This window comes from Dipodomys merriami, unplaced genomic scaffold (assembly GCF_024711535.1).
Source record: "Dipodomys merriami isolate MVZ:Mamm:240054 unplaced genomic scaffold, mDipMer1.0.p SCAF_21, whole genome shotgun sequence".
NCBI classification, from domain to species: Eukaryota; Metazoa; Chordata; class Mammalia; order Rodentia; family Heteromyidae; genus Dipodomys; species Dipodomys merriami.
Window position 1 is genome coordinate 920,757 of NW_027203493.1, and position 18,307 is coordinate 939,063.

Consider the following 18,307-nt stretch of genomic DNA (forward strand, 5'->3'; position numbering starts at 1 on the left):
GTCCCAGTCCTACCACCAAAAAGGGAGGGATTGAGTAGAGAGGGAGGATGGGGGGGGGGAGGATGAGAGGCGGCGACAAGCCAGCCACCGGCCAGCGCTGGCTCGGGAGATGTTGGGGAGCCCTTTGTTTGAAACCTGTTTACAGTCACCCCCTAAATAATGTCCCCCTATGTCTGTGGCCGTCCAGACTTAGAGAGTTCCAGGAAGGGGCGTGTGGAACGGCATCCCGGGGCCCGAGGTGCGCGGGCCGGGGCTGGGGGGGGGGTGATGGAGGGAGGGAGGGGTTCCCCCAGGCGCCGCCGGGGAGCCCCGGGGAGGGGGCGGTGCGGCGGCCGGAGCCGGGCCGGACGCGGTGGCCGCGGCCGCGCGCGGAGGAGCCAGCGCCGCCGGCGGCCCCGCCCTCCCCGGGCAGCCAATGGGGATCGGCGCGGGCGCGGGGCCGGGGCGCGGGGCGGGCGCGGCGGGGCGCGGCGGGCGCTGTCAGCGCGGGTGGGTATAAGAAAGGGAAAAGTTGCCGGCGCCGGAGCCGGGCAGGCGCACGCTCGCTCGCTCGTACGGCGGCCGCGGCGGCGGGGCGGGGCTGGCCGGGGCCGGCAGGGGCGGCGGCGGCGAAGGCGAAGGCGAAGGCGAAGGCGAAGGCGGCGGCGCGAGTCCCCGGGGAAGGCGACCTCCCTCCCCGCCGCCCCCTCCTCCTCCGCCCGCGGCGCGGACGCGGCACGCGGCAGCATCCCCTCCCCGCGCCCCGCTCCCCACGCCCCGACCCCCGAGGACGCAGCCATGAGCGGCGTCGGGGAGCCCGGCGGGGGAGGCTCGCGGCCCCGGGAGGAGCCCCCGCCGCGCGCGGCGCCGCTGCCCGCCCTCCGCTGGGAGCAGATCCGCCCGCACCACCTGCCCGGCGACAAGTGGCTGGTCATCGAGCGCCGCGTCTACGACATCAGCCGCTGGGCGCAGCGCCACCCGGGGGGCAGCCGCCTCATCGGCCACCACGGCGCGGAGGACGCCACGGTAAGGCGCGGGGCCGGGGCCGGGGCCGGGGGCGAAGATCCGCCGGCGGCGGCGGGTGCGGGGCCCCGAGCATCGCCGCCGCTTCTACCTCGGGGGGCCTTAGCATCCTTCCTGCCCTGGCTGACCTTTGACCTCTGTGTTGGGATGGAGTGGGGGGGGGGTCGGTGGGGAGGGGGCCGTCCGAGGTGGGCGTGCCGCGGCCTGCCCTAGGTGGGGCCTTCCCTGGAGCTCCGGGTGTCCCCCCCCCCCCGCCCGCCTCCAGCAAGGCAGGCATCGCGCCTGGTGCTGGGAGCTGGCCATGGGGGTCCCCAGAGCCGAGGCAAGGGCTGTGCCAACCCGGAGAGGCTGGGAGCTGGCAGGGCCTGGAGGTCTGTGGCTTTTAACCTCTGTCCCTCCCCCACATCTGCCCCCCACCAACTGCTCTCAGGGCCAGTGACTCACCTCTGCTGGGCTGGCAGCTCCACGTGGGAAGATTTTGCCAGCCAGGCTGGGTGGGCCTCCTCAGGAAGGACAGTCACCCCAGGAGCAGGACGGTCCCCTGGGGACCCTGGCTTCCCATTCCCAGCTCTAGTCATAGACCAGAAGGGGTGTGGCCCGGCTCAGCGCTGGACCAGCCGGCTGGAGCGCCCCCCTCCCCTCCCCCTCTCTTCCCCCTCCCCCTCCCCCTCCCCTCCCCTCCCCCTCCCCTCCCCCTCTCCCCTTCCCCCGTGGAGGGGGTCTATCAATAGCAGATTTAGCAGCCTCCCTTTTCCTCAGGCCCCTATTTGGACAACAGGGGTTGAGGCTGCCCTGCTCCATCCTTGACCAGCAAGAATTCTGATAAACCATTACACACACACACACACACACACACACACACACACACACACACACACACACACACACACACACACACACACACACACACACACACACACACACACACACACACACCCTGTAATCTTAAGTATACAGGAGGCAGGCTGAGATCTGAGGATCCTGTTTCAAAGCCAGCCTGGGCAGACAAATCCAAGAGACTCTTGTATCTCCACCTAACCAGCAGAAAAAGCTAGAAGTGTGGCTCAAGTGGTAGAGTACCAGCCTTGAGGCAGGGAAAAGGTTAAAAGGAGAGCTCAAGGTCCTCAGTTCTAGGTCAATCACCCTATGGCTTTGAGACCCGAGAGAATGAGTCTCAGGGGAGCTTTGGCAGGTGAGCAGACTGCTCCACCCTAGGACTTCAGCCTCCCTCTCTCTTCTCCCTTCCTCCCAGGTTGTTGAGGGACTGGGTGAGAAGGTTCTTGAACTCAGCAGCGTGTGGAGTCGGGAGTGTGTGTCCATATGCATTTGAGTGTGTGTGTGTGTGTGTGTGTGTGTGTGTGTGGTTCTACTGGGGTATGGCAGGCATTCAATATGGCATCTCCTCACCCTGAGCCCTAGTTGCTCTGTGAAGGTTTTAGGGGAGATCACCCTGGCATAGGACAGAAGGGGGGCGCAGGCCCGGGGAGACTTCAGACTGTATTTATCCATCACTTTTCCTGCTTGGGGAGCAGGGGGCTCCCACGTGGCATTCTCAACTTTATATTTAGCTTTTGATTGTCTTTGATCCACTGTCAGTGAGCCCCATTAGAAAATGAAAAGCAAGAGAGAGATCTCTTGTTTTCTTCCATATCTTGGAATTTACACACACACACACACACACAGAGACACATGCACGCACACACGTATGACCTTTTTAAACGTTTTTTTATTTTTTGATGATTTTTTTGCCTTCTTTATGTATGACGTATTCATGTCAGGAGAATGGGGGGAGGGCACAGAACTTGAGGGAAAACCGGTGAAAAAGAGCGGCAGTGGAGCTCACTGGACATTGATGAAAGTGAACTACACAACTCTTATGGGTGGAGACAGGAGGGAGGCTGGGAAAGAGCGAGGGACAGAAGATACTGGATGAAAGGAAATGTACTCATTACCTGACTCATGTAATTGTAATCCCTGTGTACACCACCGCTCTGATAACAATAAAATAAATTAATTATTAAAAAAAAATCTGTTCTCTGGGGCTGGATCCTAGCTCTCCCACTGCAGGCTCTACATGGCCGTAAGCAGGCATGCCACTCCTTGGACAAGCCTGAGTTTCCTCATCCGTCACGTGGGGAGAGCAGGGGCCAAATGGCAAGCTGGCCTCGTTGGCAGGAACATATCTAATTATGTGGCCCTAGGCCGGCCATGTTGTCGATGTGTAGTAAATGTGGCTAGCCTCTCAGTATGAGTGCATCTATGCAGTGCACTGGGCCACCTTGTCTGGCCCTAACCCAGTGTAATAAGAAGGACTGCTTAGCTTCTTCAAGGCTCCAAACACTGGGCTGGCATAGCCAGAAATACCTGGTCTGCTCAAGCCACAGGGACAGGGAGGTGGCTGGGTATATAACACCCCCTGGCTTCATTCATTACGGCCTCACAGGCATACTAGGAACTAGACTAGCCAGACACTCTGTATGATCAAGCTCAGATGCCAAGCACCTCATCCCAGGCCCTGGAATTCAGGTGTGTGGGGGAGGGCACTCAGCCCCCTCTCACCAGCTGTTCTTATGTCCAGGCAACAGAAGCCTTCCTGCCAGGAAACGCTCTGAGTTCCTGTGCCATGAAGTCAATCTGTGACCATCCTGGGATACAAAACCCAGTGCCCTGGGGAGAGCACTCTGGGCCTTAGGCCAGGTTTGTGTAAGATCCTGAGACTAACAGGACCAGCCAGCCAGGAGAAAGGCCTAGCCACTGCTGGCCTAAATATATATAAGGGCCACACACTGAGCATCTTCTATGTGCTTGACTCTAAATTCAGTACTTGTTATTGCTAATCTTTCAATTCTCAAGGTAGCTGGACATCTGTGGCTCACACCTGTAATCTCAGGAGACTGAGAACTGAGGATCGTGGTTCAAAGCCAGCCCACGCAGGAAAGTCCAAAAAGCCAGACACACATACACACACAGAGGAGGAGATCCCTAATGGAGAGGGCAAAGGTAGAGAGCTTCCCAGGAGAAGAGCAGGGATGGTAGTAGCCTGTTTTCCCTTTGGGGAGACCATGCATAAGGCGCCATTCTCCTGGTCCTCAAAGTGTGAGCATGGCCAAGAAAGAAGATTAAGAGATGCTGTGAACACAAGGACACCATTCCCTATCAGTACAGATCAGAGTGCTGTCATCCTCAATGACTGGGTTGTCATGGGCAACCAAGACCATAGAGAGGGGGAGGATTTTCCCAGCACTCTGCCATGTCCTTTGGGCTGAGGCACCAAGAGTTGTGGGAGGATCCAGGATCCAACAGACCCCTGAGCCACCCACCCAGGGAGCTTCCTGCCGGTCCCAGGATGGAGGTGTTCAGTCAGTACCACCATCCCAGGCCATGCCATGGTGTCAGATTAGTCTTCGATTTCAGATGCTGTGCTAGTTATTGTTGGCCTATTTTGCAGATGAGGAAATGAAGGCCAAAAAGAATAATGTAATGAGACCTGCCTTTCTTGGGACCCTGATAGGATGGGACCTGCATCGGGGGGGGGGGGCTTGGAAAGTGAGATTTGTGTCTGGATGAAAGCTGAGGAGGGACAGGGCAGATCTGAGGCCACGTGAGAGCACATCTGGACCCCGTGACCTGTTTCTACCTGTCACATTGGTGGCCTTCGGCCCACTGTGGGCCTTTAGCAACCTTATTCCCCTCCCACCCGCCTCATGCTGCCATCTAGCCTGGCTCTTTTCCCCTAGTAGGCTTCTCCAGGGGAGGAGTTGGGCTTGTCTGGCGCTGGCAGGAATGCAGTCTGCAGAGGTGGGAATGCTGGTGACCTCAGCGTAGGGGACAGCTGTTCCCATTCTTCCCCCAGGGTGTCCCGGCTGCCACAAGTTTCTGATAAAGCAGTCCAGGCTCCAGTGGTGAGGTGAGGACAAGAATGCCGGAGTGCCTGGCTGCTTTGGTGAAGCTCACCCTTCATTTGGCCCCCGGGGATGCTGGGGCCAAGGGCGGCTTCCTTCGGGGCATCTGCCTGTAAGCTGGGCTCTGTTACTAAGGCTGGGATTGGATGGGCCCTGTTCAGCGTGTGCCTTGGTTTCCCCCCTTGGGTCTCCCCTCTGTAAAAAGGGCAACTTTTTACATCCCTATTCTCCCCCCCCCCCCCCCCCCCCCGCCTCCCGGAAGGGATCACAGGGAGGGAAATGGCAAGGCACATTTACATGCAGGGCCTGGGTTCCTTGCTTTATACTCCAACCTGGGAAGAGCAGAGAGGAGGGGATTTGCTGGGGGTTTCCTTGGAAACCCAGTGCCCACCTCTCCCTAGCAAAGGTGCCGGGAAGTAGCAAAGAACACACCACCTGGGCCTCAGCAGGTCCTTTGTGGCCCATTCCAGGTCCTTCCTGGCTCATCAAGAACACTCATCATTTTTTGGCCAGTGACCAGAACTCCCTCCCCGCCTCCTCCTCCATATTTGGGGTAGACGACGGCTGCTCCCCCTGCCTGTCCCTCCTGAGCCTGGACTTGACTGACAGATCTGCAGCCACTGACTTCTGGGGTCACATCCGGGCCGTGGGACTCAGATGAGATCTTGGCTATGGGGCACTTGCTGGCCTCTAAGGCCCCTTCTAAGCGCTTTACCTCTGTGACTCAGGCTTCCCAGCAGTCTGCAAGATGGCCATTAGTGGCCTCCATTTCACTGATGAGGAAATGCGGAGTAGATGGAGCAGGAGTGGCATTGTCTGGGGCTCCTTGGCTCCTAAGTGGCCGCTCAGGTTCCAGCCGGGGCAGGCAGGCTGATTCCAGTGTGTCCCTCTCTCTCCCCCCTCCCCGGCAGGTCCCCCTCCCCCTCTGCGCTAGCCAGCAGCTACTTAGTGAGAAGCAGGGGCTGTGATGGCCAGCCCAGCCACTTGGAGGTTTGCAGGGACCGAGATCCCTGCAAAGACTGTAGCTATCTTCTGACAGAGTTTGAATGGCGGGTGAAGCCCAATTCTGACATGACAAACTCTGGGACCTGGACAGGTGAGGCCCCCATTCTCACTAGCAAATGGGTCCACTTCTTTTCTTTTTTTGCCAGTCATAGGGCTTGAACTCAGGGTGTGGGCGCTGTACCTGAGCTCTTTTGCTCCAGGCTAGCTAGCACTCTATCACTTTGAGCCACACTGCCACTTCCTCTCACTTTCTTCTTAAAGACCTTAAGCAGAGGTCAAGGGAGGACTGGTCACATGACCCTAGCCAGGAATATCCCGCTCAGTCTGAACTCAGTGTCCAGGAACCTACTTTACCAATGCTCCTTGCCAGCATGAGAACCCCGGCTCCATTCACAGTGCCCCCTCAGCCCCAGGACTGTTGGACAGCCCCAGCCTGTTGCCTCCTGCCTGCCCCTTACCACTAACTAGAGTCCTGACCGCATTCCTGAACATTTCTGGCCGGTCTTCCAAGGCCAGGCGGGGAGGTGGGCGGGTGGAGGGAGGGAGGGAGGGAGGGCTCACATCTTTCTTTGTAAGAGACAGACTCAACTGGAAAGGCGCTTGGGTGGGCCTTGCTCTGTGTCCTCCTCTGGGCTAGTGCATGAATCAGCACTGGGGAGAGGAGGCAGGGCTGTCCTCCGTCCTGGTGCCTCCGTTTCTCAGATCCCCAAACAGACACAGGCGACAAGAGAGGGAAAAGCTGGATGGGAGGAAATGTTAGACCTGTATCATGTACCTGTGTGTGTGCAAGATTATGTCCTAAGTCTAGATCGTGTGTGTGTGTGTGTGTGTGTGTGTGTGTGTGTGTGTCTGCCTGCCTGCCTTCCTGTGGCTCAGTGTGCACTGGGTTCTGTGTAGCACACCTTTCACGAGCACTCAGCCTTAAAAGAAAGGCACTTCTGGCACAGGCTACACTACAGAAGGGCCCGCAGGACACGAGGCTAAGTGAAATGAACCGGTCACAAAAACATCGTATGAGCCACTTAAATGCGGTTCCCGGAGTGTGGAGAGAGTGGAGTGGCCGGTGCCAGGGGCTGAGGGGGGGGAGGGCACAGCACAGGGACTATAGGGTTTCAGCTGAGAAACTTCTGGAAATCAGTAGGAGCAATGAATGCTCAACCACATGAAATTATTTAATGCTGGGCCGGGAAGGTTCGGCTCAGTGGTAGAGCACTTGCCTTGCATGCTCCAGGCCCAGGTTCGATTCCTCAGCACCACATAAGAAAAGCTGGAAGTGGCGCTGTGGCTCCAGTGGTAGAGCGCTAGCCTTGAGCTGAAGAGCTGAGGGACAGCGCCCAGGCCCAGAGTTCAGGCCCCACGACCGGACCCCCCCCCAAAAAAAAAATTAATGCCACTGAATAGGATACCAGAAAATTATTCATTGAGATAGTTTATCATCCCAACGGTGGCTCCCGCCTGTAATCCCAGCTAACTCAAGAGGCTGAGATCTGAGCATCGAAGTTTGAAACCAAGCCCGGGCAGGGAAGCCTGTGAGACTCCTTATCACCAGTTAGCCATCAAAAAGCTGGAAGTGGAGTTGTAGCTCAAATGGTCGAACGCCAGCCTTGAGAGACAGCATCCAGGCTCTGAGCTCAAGCCCTGGTACAAAAGAAGAAAAAATAAGTTAATGCTAAACAGCCTAGAGCGAGCAGGGCTCTGAACTCTCTGACTTGGTTTCCCCAGGAAATGGAAGCTGGTGATTAGGTCAGCAGAGTCCCCAAGACTAGACTTCCCTTGTGGCTCCTTTCCCTAACCAACCCCAGCTCCTGAGGAGCTTCCTTGGGCCCTGGCTCCCCTCATCCCTTCTTTTCTTCTCCTTCAATGTTCATTTCCAAGTTTGCCTCTATTGAGACCCACATTGGCCTGGATTATTCTAGAAGCTGCAACTTCCAGCCCCATCTACCAGTCCCTGGACTGCCCTAGGCCAGGAAGTAAAGAAGTATTGGGAAAGAGGGCTCTAGGTGGGTGCCCCGGCAGGAATGATTTCTAAATAGTGGCCTAGGGCCATGCCCCAGTGCTCCCTTCACCCAGGACCATGCAGAGACCACAGGACTGCCGTCACGGCCTATTTTAGTCTGTCTTTAATAGGCAATAAAGCGGGGTGTTTGTGGCTCATGCTGGTAATCTCAGCTACTCAGGAGGCTAAAATCTGAGGATTAAGATTCAAAGCCAGACGAGGGGAAGGAAAGTCCGTGAAACTCATCACCAGAAAGCTGGAAGTAGTTGTAGCTTAAGTGGTAGAGTACTCATCTTGAGTGAAAAAGCTAAGGGACAGCACCTAGGCCCTGAGTTCAAGTTCCAATACTGGCAGAAAATAAGAAAATAAAAATGGACGAGAAGAACCCATAGTCCTAGGATCTAGCAGATAGCCTAGAGCAGGGGTCTGGGAACTGACTGCGGTAGCATAGTCCTTGGATAAGCCATGTCACTTTGTGTGTGTGCCGGTCCTGGAACTTGAACTCAGGGCTTGGGTGCGATCCCTGAGAGCTTCTTTTGCTCAAGGCTAATGCCTTACCATTTGAGCCACAGCTTCACATCCAGCGTTTTCTGAGTAGTTACTTGTGGCTTCAAACCACAATCCTCAGATCTCAGCCTCCTGACTAGCTAGGATTACAGCATGAGCCACCAGAGCCATGTCACCAGAGCAATGTCACTTTTAAACAAGCTGCTAGGCTCCTCAGGAGAGAACAATAGGGGCTCCTGGCCTTCACCAGCCTTCTTCAAAGACATTTCCTCTCGCAGCCAGAAACCCCTCAGTGACCTTTCCCAGACCCATGGGACAGGACAGGAGGTCACCGCCCAGCCTGTTTCTACAGTCCTGCTGTGTTCACCTATTCAGAAGGGGGAACCTCTGAAATTGATGGCAACAATAAAAATGGGGAACAATTAATGGGCCCAATTCATTGTCATGTGAGAATAAAGCGGTGCCTAGTACCCAAACCACCTCAGGCAGAAATCAGGATGGCTGAGCCCTGAGGTGAAGTTCAAGTGGCCTCTCACTACTTGCTGCTCTCTCCTGGCTCCTGATCTTTCTCCTTACCTCTTGTGTCTTCCCACCCCCTTTCCTTTATCTTCTTTCTCTTGCCTTGCACCTACCCTCCAGCCCTATGACACACACACACACACACACACACACACACACATGCACACACGCACGCATGCATGCACACACGCACACATGCATGCACACCAGCACGAGACTTGAACTCCAGACCTTGTATGCTCGCTTAGCTTTTCCACTCAAGGCTGGCACTTTACCAACTGAGCTACACTTCCACTTCCATTTCTTGGTTGGCTGATTGATTGGAGATAAGAGTCTCACAGACTTCACTTCTGGTGGGGTAGGGGTGGGGGTGCCTTTGAAATGTGATTCTCAGATCCCAACCTCTTTAGTAGCTTAGGATTACAGGCATAGCCGCCAGCACCAGACTCAAACAGCTGATGTCCTGTTCATCTTTCTGTCTGCTTTGTCCATCCATCAACGGCCCTTCTTGCCCTGTCTCTGCTGGTTGCTTGCAAGTGCAACTCCAGCTGTCTGTCTGTCTGTCCACCTAACTGTCCACTCTCCTTCAGGATGCCTTCCATGCCTTCCATCAAGATCTTCATTTTGTGCGCAAGTTCCTGAAGCCCCTGCTGATTGGAGAACTGGCCCCAGAGGAGCCCAGCCAGGATGGACCTCAGAATGTGAGGGGGTACAGGAGGGGTTGGGGGGCCTTGCCCACTAGCAGTAGCAGATCCATCTGAATCCCACACACACACCAGGGGAAGCAGAGCCAAGACTGGTCTGCCAGCCCCAGCTGTAGCCATCATGCCTTGTGGGAGGGGGAGCCCCAGATCTAGCTTGGGGTCTCTAGGCAGCCCCCTACCCTCCTCTGAATCCAGGAGCCCTATCTGCCCTGAGGATGTTTGGTGAGCTGGCTCTGGCTCTGTTTATCACACTGTGCCTTTTAGTCATCAGAGATTTGGCCATCAGCTAGTCACCCAGCTCAACCCTAGTTGTAGACTCTCATTCCTACACCTGTCACATCCTGTCCACAATTCTTGGGCCTGACATTGGGCCCTGGAAGGAGTAGCTGGGGTTCTGGGGAACTGTGGGAGGCTTCTGGGGACAACAAGAGGCCTCGCTTCCTCTGCTGACTGGCCACTCTCCTGTGATAGACCCAGCTGATCAAGGACTTCCGAACTCTGCGCCAGGCAGCTGAGGACATGAAACTCTTTGAGGCCGATCCTGTCTTCTTCGCTCTCCTGCTGGGCCACATCTTGGCCATGGAAGTGCTGGCCTGGCTTCTCATCTACCTCCTGGGCCCTGGCTGGGTGTCTAGCACCTTTGCTGCTCTCATCCTGGCTCTCTCCCAGGTGACTCTGGGACCAAGCAACACACAACAGGGCCAGTACATGTGGGCACTGGAAAAATATCTGCTGAATGAATGAATGAATGAATGAATGAATAAATAAGAGAACAACCAGATGGCCCCAAAGGTATCCCTGTGGGTCACAGTGGATTCTGATGGAGCTATGGAAGTTTCTTCCTTATTTAATAAGCTTTGAGCAAGCACAGGTTGGGGAAGTCACAGCAGAAGGTCACAGCTCCATGTCAAACTTGTGTAAGGGAAGAAAGGTCCCAGCCCATCCCAATGACAGATGACAGGTTCTCAGAGGAAAGCATGGCATCATAGTTTATTCTACCATAGTTTTATGGGACACAGGCACCTGCAGATTGAAGATCCAAAGATCCAGTAATCAATCTCTCTTTCTCTCTCTCTCTCTCTCACTCCCCTTCTCCCCCTCCCCTATTTTTTCAAGTCCTGGGGGCTTAAACACAGTGCCTAGACAGTCCCCGAGCTTCTTTTGCTCAAGGCTAGTACTCTACCACTTGAGCCACAGTGCCTCGTCTAGCTTCTTCTGTGTATGTGGTACTGAGGAATCAAATCCAGGGCTTCATGCATGCTAGGCAAGCACTCTACCACTAAGCCACATTCCCAGCCCTTCATCTATCTATTTTTTTGTTGTAGAGTTTGAACTCAGGGCCTGGGTGCTATCTCTGAGCTCTTTTGCTCAAGGCTAGTGCTCTACCATTTGAGCCACAGCACCACTCCACCTTTTTTGGGGGAGGGGGTAGTTTCTTGGAGATAAGGGTCTCATGGACTTTCCTGCCTGGGCTGGTTTGGAACCTCGATCTCAGATCTTAGTTCCTGAGTAGCAAGGATTACAGATGTGAGCCACCAGCGCCTGGTTTGACCTGTCCTTATTTATTTATTTCTTTGTTTGTTTGTTTATTTTTGCCCCTCCTGGTGCTTGAACACTAAGCCACATTCCCAGCCCAACCTATTCATTTTTATACTTAGGTTCATGAAGCCACCATAATATAAATATGATGACACGAAAAGGGCCAGAAATAATGACTAGACAGGAAACCTAGTGAGGTCTGTCCAGATTCTTCTGTTTGTTCCTCCCAGTTATGTGGGGGAGGGTCTTAGTATCTGCTATCATGTAGGAGAGGTGTGAGGATTTATGGCCAGCTCCAAGACAAATGAGAAAATTAGAGTCAAGATTTTTCGGCCTTTGGCTGGGTCTTGGGAAAGAGAGGCTGTGGTTTCCATGACATACCCTGAGGAAGAGATTGTCTTGAGGGAGGAAAGGATGCAGGAGTTAGGAAACCTAGGGAAGATTGGAGATGTGCTTGGCTTTGGGGTATATATGTCCCAGCACTTGAGATTTCCTCCCTCACTGACTCACCTGCCCTGATCTGTAAAACGAAGCACTATCCGCTGGGACTTGGAGTGGGGCATTAGCAGTGGGTAGACCCAAGGATCTGGAGAGAGCCTGGAGCACTTTGCCCTCCCTGCCTGGGCTCCCTTCACCAGCTCCTGACCCACCCCTCTCTCCAGGCCCAGAGCTGGTGTCTACAGCACGACTTGGGCCACGCCTCCATCTTTAGGAAGTCCCGCTGGAACCAGGTGGCCCAGCAGTTTGTGATGGGGCAGCTGAAGGTGAGCAGAGGTAGATGGGTGGGTGGGCAGCCAGGGGCTTAGCTGGGGCACTGGGCTGGGTCTGTCCAAGTGTGGGGGCACCCAGTGTGGGTGCACGGCTTGAGCCTCCACCTCCCCACAGGGCTTCTCTGCGCACTGGTGGAATTTCCGTCACTTCCAGCACCACGCCAAGCCCAACATCTTGAACAAAGACCCAGATGTGACCCTGGCGCCCGTCTTCCTTGTGGGGGAGTCATCTGTGGAGGTGGGTAGGGAAGGGCACAGGCCCCCCGACCCCCCAGGCCAGGCCAGCACCTCAGAGGACATGGCAGCGGCCAAGCTACCTGCCCATCTGGTCCCCAGGCTTAGTTCCCACTCTAGCTCTAGCTCCAACCCCTGGCCCAGTGTGCTTTCTCCCCATCTCCTTAGCCAGGGCCTGGTTGCTAGAATCTAGAGTTGCCTTTGACCTTGGCCTCATCAGCCCCTTGAACTTGGCCTGGAGAGCTGTTCTCCCCTAGCCCACCGCCTGTCTCCACAGTACGGCAAGAAGAAACGCAGATACCTACCCTACAACCACCAGCACCTGTACTTCTTCCTGAGTGAGTGCCTGCCAGTCCTCCTGGGGTAGGGGCCTGGAGGGGCCACACCTGAGCCTCTACCGCCCTCCCCATGGTCCTGAGGGACCTCAGCCACCTCTGGCACTGTGAGGTTTCCCCCAGGAGTGGGGGCGGGGAGGGGGGAGAGGGGGAGGGCGGGCGGTGCAGGACATGGTGGGACAAGAGCCGGCCTTGCGGGTGATGAGGGCTTGGCCCAGGCCCAGTATCAGTAGTGATGCGCACTCCTGGAGGAACAGAAGCCTCTTCCGCTCCATGCACACCCTGCCTTGGCACCCCAGCCCCGCTCCTGTGCTCCCGCTCCTTCTTACAGTTGGACCCCCACTGCTCACCCTGGTGAACTTTGAAGTGGAAAACCTGGCATATATGCTGGTGTGCATGCAGTGGACGGTGAGTGACATGTGGCTGTGGGCGGGGCCACAGGGACAGCTTTGTCCCTCCATGAATGCAAATAGGTGCCCCTGTGTACGCCATGGGGGTAAGGGTGGGTGCAAGGGTGCATGCGGCTGTATGTGGGACACGGGGGTGGAGCATGGGTCTCTGGGAGGTGGTGACTCCATAAGGAATCATTGAGACACTGACTGTGCCAGGTATCTGAGACCCTGGTTGGGGCTACTCCAATGCACCCTTCATGGTCCGCTCTGAGCTAATGTGTCTGGGACCTTGTCCATTTATCCAGCTGGAAAAAAAACCGGAAGCCTAGGGAGAGCCAGTGGCCTGGCCAGGGCCCTGAGACAAATGAAAACAGAAGACTGGGTGGCCCTAGATCCTCTCAGTCTCCCCCCCCCCCCCCCCACTCCAGCCACCTGGAGGCCACTCAGCATTTCCTCTACCCTCCTCGCAGGACTTGCTCTGGGCCACCAGCTTCTACTCTCGTTTCTTCTTGTCCTACGTCCCTTTCTACGGTGTCCCTGGGGCGTTGCTTCTCTATGTGGCTGTCAGGTATGGCCAGATGTGGAATGGCAGGGAGTGTGTAGGTCACCCAGGAGCCTCTATTTGCCCTCTCAGAGTGGGCACCAATGTCGCTTTTCTGTGTGGCTAAGGGGAAATCGGGCCCAGGGGATGGGCAGGTGACCTCTCTGAAGCAGGGTTACTCCGCCTTCAGACTCCTGGGGGACAATCTGTTCAGTTTTTGCCAACACCAGGCAGGGAGACTTGCAGAGTCCTGGTTTACAGATCAGGGCGCTGGGGCTCAGGTCTGAGATAGCCACACTGGAGTGTCCACTCAGGGGGTCAGTGTGAGCTGGGTGTGGGGCAGTACCTGAGCCTCCCCTTAGGGTCCTGGAAAGCCACTGGTTCGTGTGGATCACACAGATGAACCACATCCCCAAGGAGATCGGCCATGAGAAGCACCAGGACTGGGCCAGCTCTCAGGTGGGCAGCAGCCAGGGCTGGGTGGGCGCTGTGCTGGGTGGAGGGCTCCTAGCTCAGAGCTAGCGGGGCAGGGCTGGGTGGGCCCTGGTGGGGCTGCCATGTGTGGGAGGGATGGTTGGGGTCCGGATCAGAGCCAGCCTCCCTCATCGATGCCCTGCTTGCTCCTCGCAGCTGGCAGCCACCTGCAATGTGGAGCCGTCGCTCTTCCTTGACTGGTTCAGCGGGCACCTCAACTACCAGATTGAGCACCAGTGAGTGTGACCCAGGGGACCTGATGGGTAGGGGCTGTCCCAGCATCCCCCTCTCCAGCTTTCCCCAGAAAGCCAAGGCAAAGTCCTACACTGCCCAGGGACTCTGGGAGAGGTAGGAAGGGGGGTCCTGGAGGTGAAGAGAGGGTACGGCCCTCTACTGCAGGTGTCAGCTATTCCTGACATACCACCCTCTCCCCAGCCTCTTCCCTACCATGCCAAGGCACAACTACCACAAAGTGGCCCCGCTGATCAAGTCGCTATGTGCCAAGCATGGCCTGCATTATGAGGTGAAGCCCTTCTTCACCGCCCTGGTGGACATCATCAGGTAAGGCTGCATCCAGGCTCTACTTTGCCCTAGTCAGCACCCTCCCCCCCCCCCCCCCAGGCAGCTGGCCTCTGAGCCTTGTGGGGGCCTTCCGAAGAACTGGTGTTCCAGGCCTTTTTAGATCAGCACAGGCCTTCCTTCCCTCCCCTATGACTCATCCACACAGAGAATTCACAGAGCACTTACAAATGCATCAGTGTGTAATACAGGCCAAAGGTCCTGCCTCCCTGGAGCTGACTTTCCAGGTGGGGAAAACAGACAGCAAGCAGCTTTGGAAGAAAAAGAAAAGAAGAGCCAGGTGCTAGTGGCTCACGTCTGTAATCCTAGCTGCTCAGGGGGCTGAGAGCTGAGGATCATGGTATGAAGTCACCCTGGACAGGAAAGTTGGTGAGACTCTGACCTGCAATTAACCAGCAGAAACCCAGAAGTGGAGCTGTGGCTGAAGTTGGTACTGTGCCAGCCATTAGCAGAAAAAGCTAAGGGAGAGTACAAGGACCTGAGTTCAAGCAAAACCCCAAAGCCCCACGACTATTGGAACTTAAAAAAAAAAAGTACTGAAAATGTGGGAATTGCTTTGACAAAGCAAGAAAAACCTAGGGTAAGCTGAACACCCATAACTCATGCCTGTAATCCTAGCCAATCAAGAGGCTGACATCTGAGGATCATGGTTCAAAGCCAGCCTGAACAGGAAAATCCGTGAGACTCTTATCTCCAACCAACTACAAAAAGCCAAAAGTGATGTGGCTCAAGTGATAGAGCACTAGTCTTTTTAAAAATTTTTTTGGTCAGTTGTGGGCTTGAACTCTGGGCTTGGGCGCTATCCTTCAGGTCTTCAGCTCAAGGTGAGTGCTCTACCACTTGAGCCACAGCGCCACTTCCGGTTTTCTAGTGGTTTATTGGATATAAGAGTTTCACCAACTTCCCTGCCTGGGCTGGCTTTGAACCATGATCCTCAGATCTCAGCCTCCTGAGTAGCTAGGATTACAGGCATGAGCCACCAGTGCCCAGCTAGAGCACTAGTCTTGAGCACAAAAGCTCAAGGACAGTGCCGAGCCCCAGAGTTCAAAGCCGAGGACCAGCATACACACAAAAACACCCCAATAAAGCCTAGGGTAGGGCTAGGAATGTGGCTTAGAGGTAGAGTGCGTGCCTAGCATGCATGAAGCTCTGGGTTCAAATCATCAGTACCATATAAACAGAAAAAGCCAGAAATGGTGCTGTGGCTCAAGTGGTAAAGTGCTAGCCTTGCGCAAAAGAAGCTCGAAGACAGTTTTCAGGCCCCGAGTTCAAGCCCCAGGACTGGAAAAAAAGAAAAAAAAAAAGCCTAGGTAGGGTCAGGTGAGGGGAAAGAAGGCCAGGGAGAGACTTAGTTGTTAACAGGGTGACAGGTGTAAGCAGGGACAGGAAGCTGATCATTGGGGCACTTGGCAGAACATTCCAGGCAAAGGGTACAGAAGTTGCAAAGGTCCTAAGGTAGGCATGGGCTGGGATGTGGGAGAACCACTCAGCCAAGGGGAGACTACCAGGTTTACATGGAGAGAAGAGTGCTTACATAGATCTCCCTCTGCTGAGCTCTGCTCGGGTGTTCTTCCATCCATCCTGCTATTTCAGACTCAGGCTTCTCCTTTGTGATCTTTCCCAGCCTGATCCTCTGAGCCGTAGAGCCTTGGCTCACTCCATCCAAGCACCTGGCACAGGGTTTCCTTGTACAATTTCTGGTCCTCCCTCCCCGCACTGACTCCAGGCTCCTGGTGGGCAGATTCTGTGCACTTCCTGTATGTCATTGGCTCACAAGACTCATTGAGTCTTGGCTGGCTGCCCTCACTGCTAGTCTAACTCATACTCCCACCAGTGAGTGCCTGGCATCCTCTCCTGACCCCTCTCCCTGGCCCCACAGCTGCCTCCCCATGAGAACAGGGCCCCATGAGGGAGTGGGGATGGGTGAGTATCTTGCAATAGAGTCCTGATCCCTGCCTTCGCCTCCCAGGTCCCTGAAGAAGTCTGGTGATGTCTGGTTGGATGCCTATCTCCACCAATGAAGGCAGGACTTGCCCAGGTGGAGAAGTGGGGGAAGGGCCCCAGCCCCAGGACCATCAAGCCACTCCAGGCAGGCTCTCCAGTGCCATCCACGCTCGCTCCTGGTCCTGCCTCTTCCCTCCTCAGCAGCTGGATGGCCTTGGCTTTGCAGCGCCCTCAGGACCAGGGGTGGAGGGAGAGTACTTAAGGCCCTTCTGCGAAGTACAGCATGTTTTCCTAGATCAAGGATTGGGGAAAACTGATATTTTTTATATAAAAATCAACTCTATATATTATAGAGAGGTGTCGAATGTGTGTGTTTGGAAGCTGGCGTCTGCCGCAGCCTCCCTAGTGGGGCGTTGTGTGTACGCAGCGGAGGGGGGGGAGGGGGGGTTGAGCTGCCTCCTCCCCAGCACATCTACTCCTCAGGATCCTGGGGTGAGTCATGGGACATGGGTTCTGGGCCCATGGAATGCTAGAGAAGCACACCCCATCCTGCACTGTCTCCCTCCTACAGCCCTCCAGGCAATGGGGTCCTCAGGAGGTCTTGGTGGGGGCGGGCAGCACGTGGATAGTAGCGGTGAAGCCTGTGCCTGGTGGTGCCTGTTCCCCAGCCCCACCCTGGGCCAGGTACTTGCCGGACAGTAATGCACTGAATAAGCCCAGCCACTTTGCCCCCTGGTATCAGAGGATTCATCCTCAGAGCAAGCACTGCCAACTCATCGGGGCTCAGCCTCCTCATCTGGACAATGGGTACAGCTAGGCCAAGCCTGAGTATTTTGGGAAAACAGTCAGTATCAGACAATTCTGTGTCACACAATTCATTTTGTTTGTCTGGGTGGAATTCAGTGCCAGTGAGTGCCACAGCCCCAGTCCCAGAAGCTGGGGACTGCCCAGAGCCCAGCGCAGAAGGCCTCAGTCTGCTCTTAAAGGATGACAGCCTGGATTTAGCACACTGCGTCCCTAAGCCCGGTCCAGGGGAGCACAGGCCCCAGCTCCACCTCCTATAATCCCAGCTACTCAGAAAACTGTGTCCAGAAGACAAAGTTAAAGCCAGCCTGTACAATCTAACAAGACGCTGTTCCGAATTTTGTTTTCAGTCCTGGGGCTGAACTCAGGGTCTGGGCATTGTCTCCAAGCTTCTTTTACTCAAGGCTAGCACTCTACCACTTGAGCCACAGCACCAGTTCTGGCCTTTTCTGTTTATTTGGTACTGAGGAATCGAACCCAGGGCTTCATGCATGATATGCAAGCACTCTGCCACTAAGCCCATTCCCAACTACCCAAAATAACTTTAAAAAATTACTTTAAGGGCTAGGAAGGTGGCTCAGTGGTAGAGCGCTTGCCTTGTATGCATGAGGCCCTGGGTTTGATTCCTCAGCACCACATAAGTTAAAAAAAAAAAAAAAAGCTGGAAGTGGCACTATGGCTCAAGTGGTAGAGTGCTAGCCTTGAACTGAAATGCTTAGGGACAGCGCCCGGGCCCAGAGTTCAGGCCCCATGACTGGATCCAAAAAAAAAAAAAAATTACTTTTAAACAGGGATGAATGTATATAGCTCAGTGGCAGAGCACTTGGCTAACATAGTCAAGGACTTGGGTTGAACAGGAAAGGAAGGGAAAGAGGGAGGGAAGAAAAAAGGGAGGGAAGAAAGGAAGGATGAGAGGGAAGGAACAAAGAAAGGAGGGGGAAAAGGAAAAAAAAAAGGAGGGAAGGGAGGAGAAAAAAAAACCCTGGGTACTGGGTCCCTGCATAGACTGTTCCCTCTGGGGGAGTCTACCACTTGCCAAGGCCTGACCCCTGGTTGCCAC

The 18,307-nt window shown here is 55.4% G+C and overlaps 1 protein-coding gene across 1 annotated transcript; it reads left to right on the top strand.

The window, feature by feature from the left end:
- Positions 1-515: 515 nt before the first annotated feature.
- On the top strand, positions 516-16,795 carry Fads3 (fatty acid desaturase 3). The gene is made up of 12 exons (XM_070032161.1): positions 516-1,005; positions 9,522-9,632; positions 10,107-10,304; positions 11,837-11,938; positions 12,060-12,182; positions 12,456-12,516; positions 12,845-12,921; positions 13,376-13,473; positions 13,809-13,905; positions 14,077-14,156; positions 14,356-14,481; positions 16,469-16,795. Exons 1-12 carry the CDS (start codon positions 778-780, stop codon positions 16,518-16,520), a joined length of 1,353 nt encoding a protein of 450 aa, XP_069888262.1. The 5' UTR covers positions 516-777; the 3' UTR covers positions 16,521-16,795.
- The last annotated feature ends 1,512 nt before the right edge of the window (positions 16,796-18,307 follow it).

Excerpts from the sequence above, each read along its gene's own strand:
- Fads3 (XM_070032161.1), top strand. The coding sequence starts at position 778 with ATGAGCGGCGTCGGGGAGCCCGGCGGGGGAGGCTCGCGGCCCCGGGAG. Across the intron at positions 10,305-11,836 it reads TCATCCTGGCTCTCTCCCAG|GCCCAGAGCTGGTGTCTACA; the intron begins GTGACTCTGGGA and ends CCCTCTCTCCAG. Across the intron at positions 12,183-12,455 it reads TGGGGGAGTCATCTGTGGAG|TACGGCAAGAAGAAACGCAG; the intron begins GTGGGTAGGGAA and ends CTGTCTCCACAG.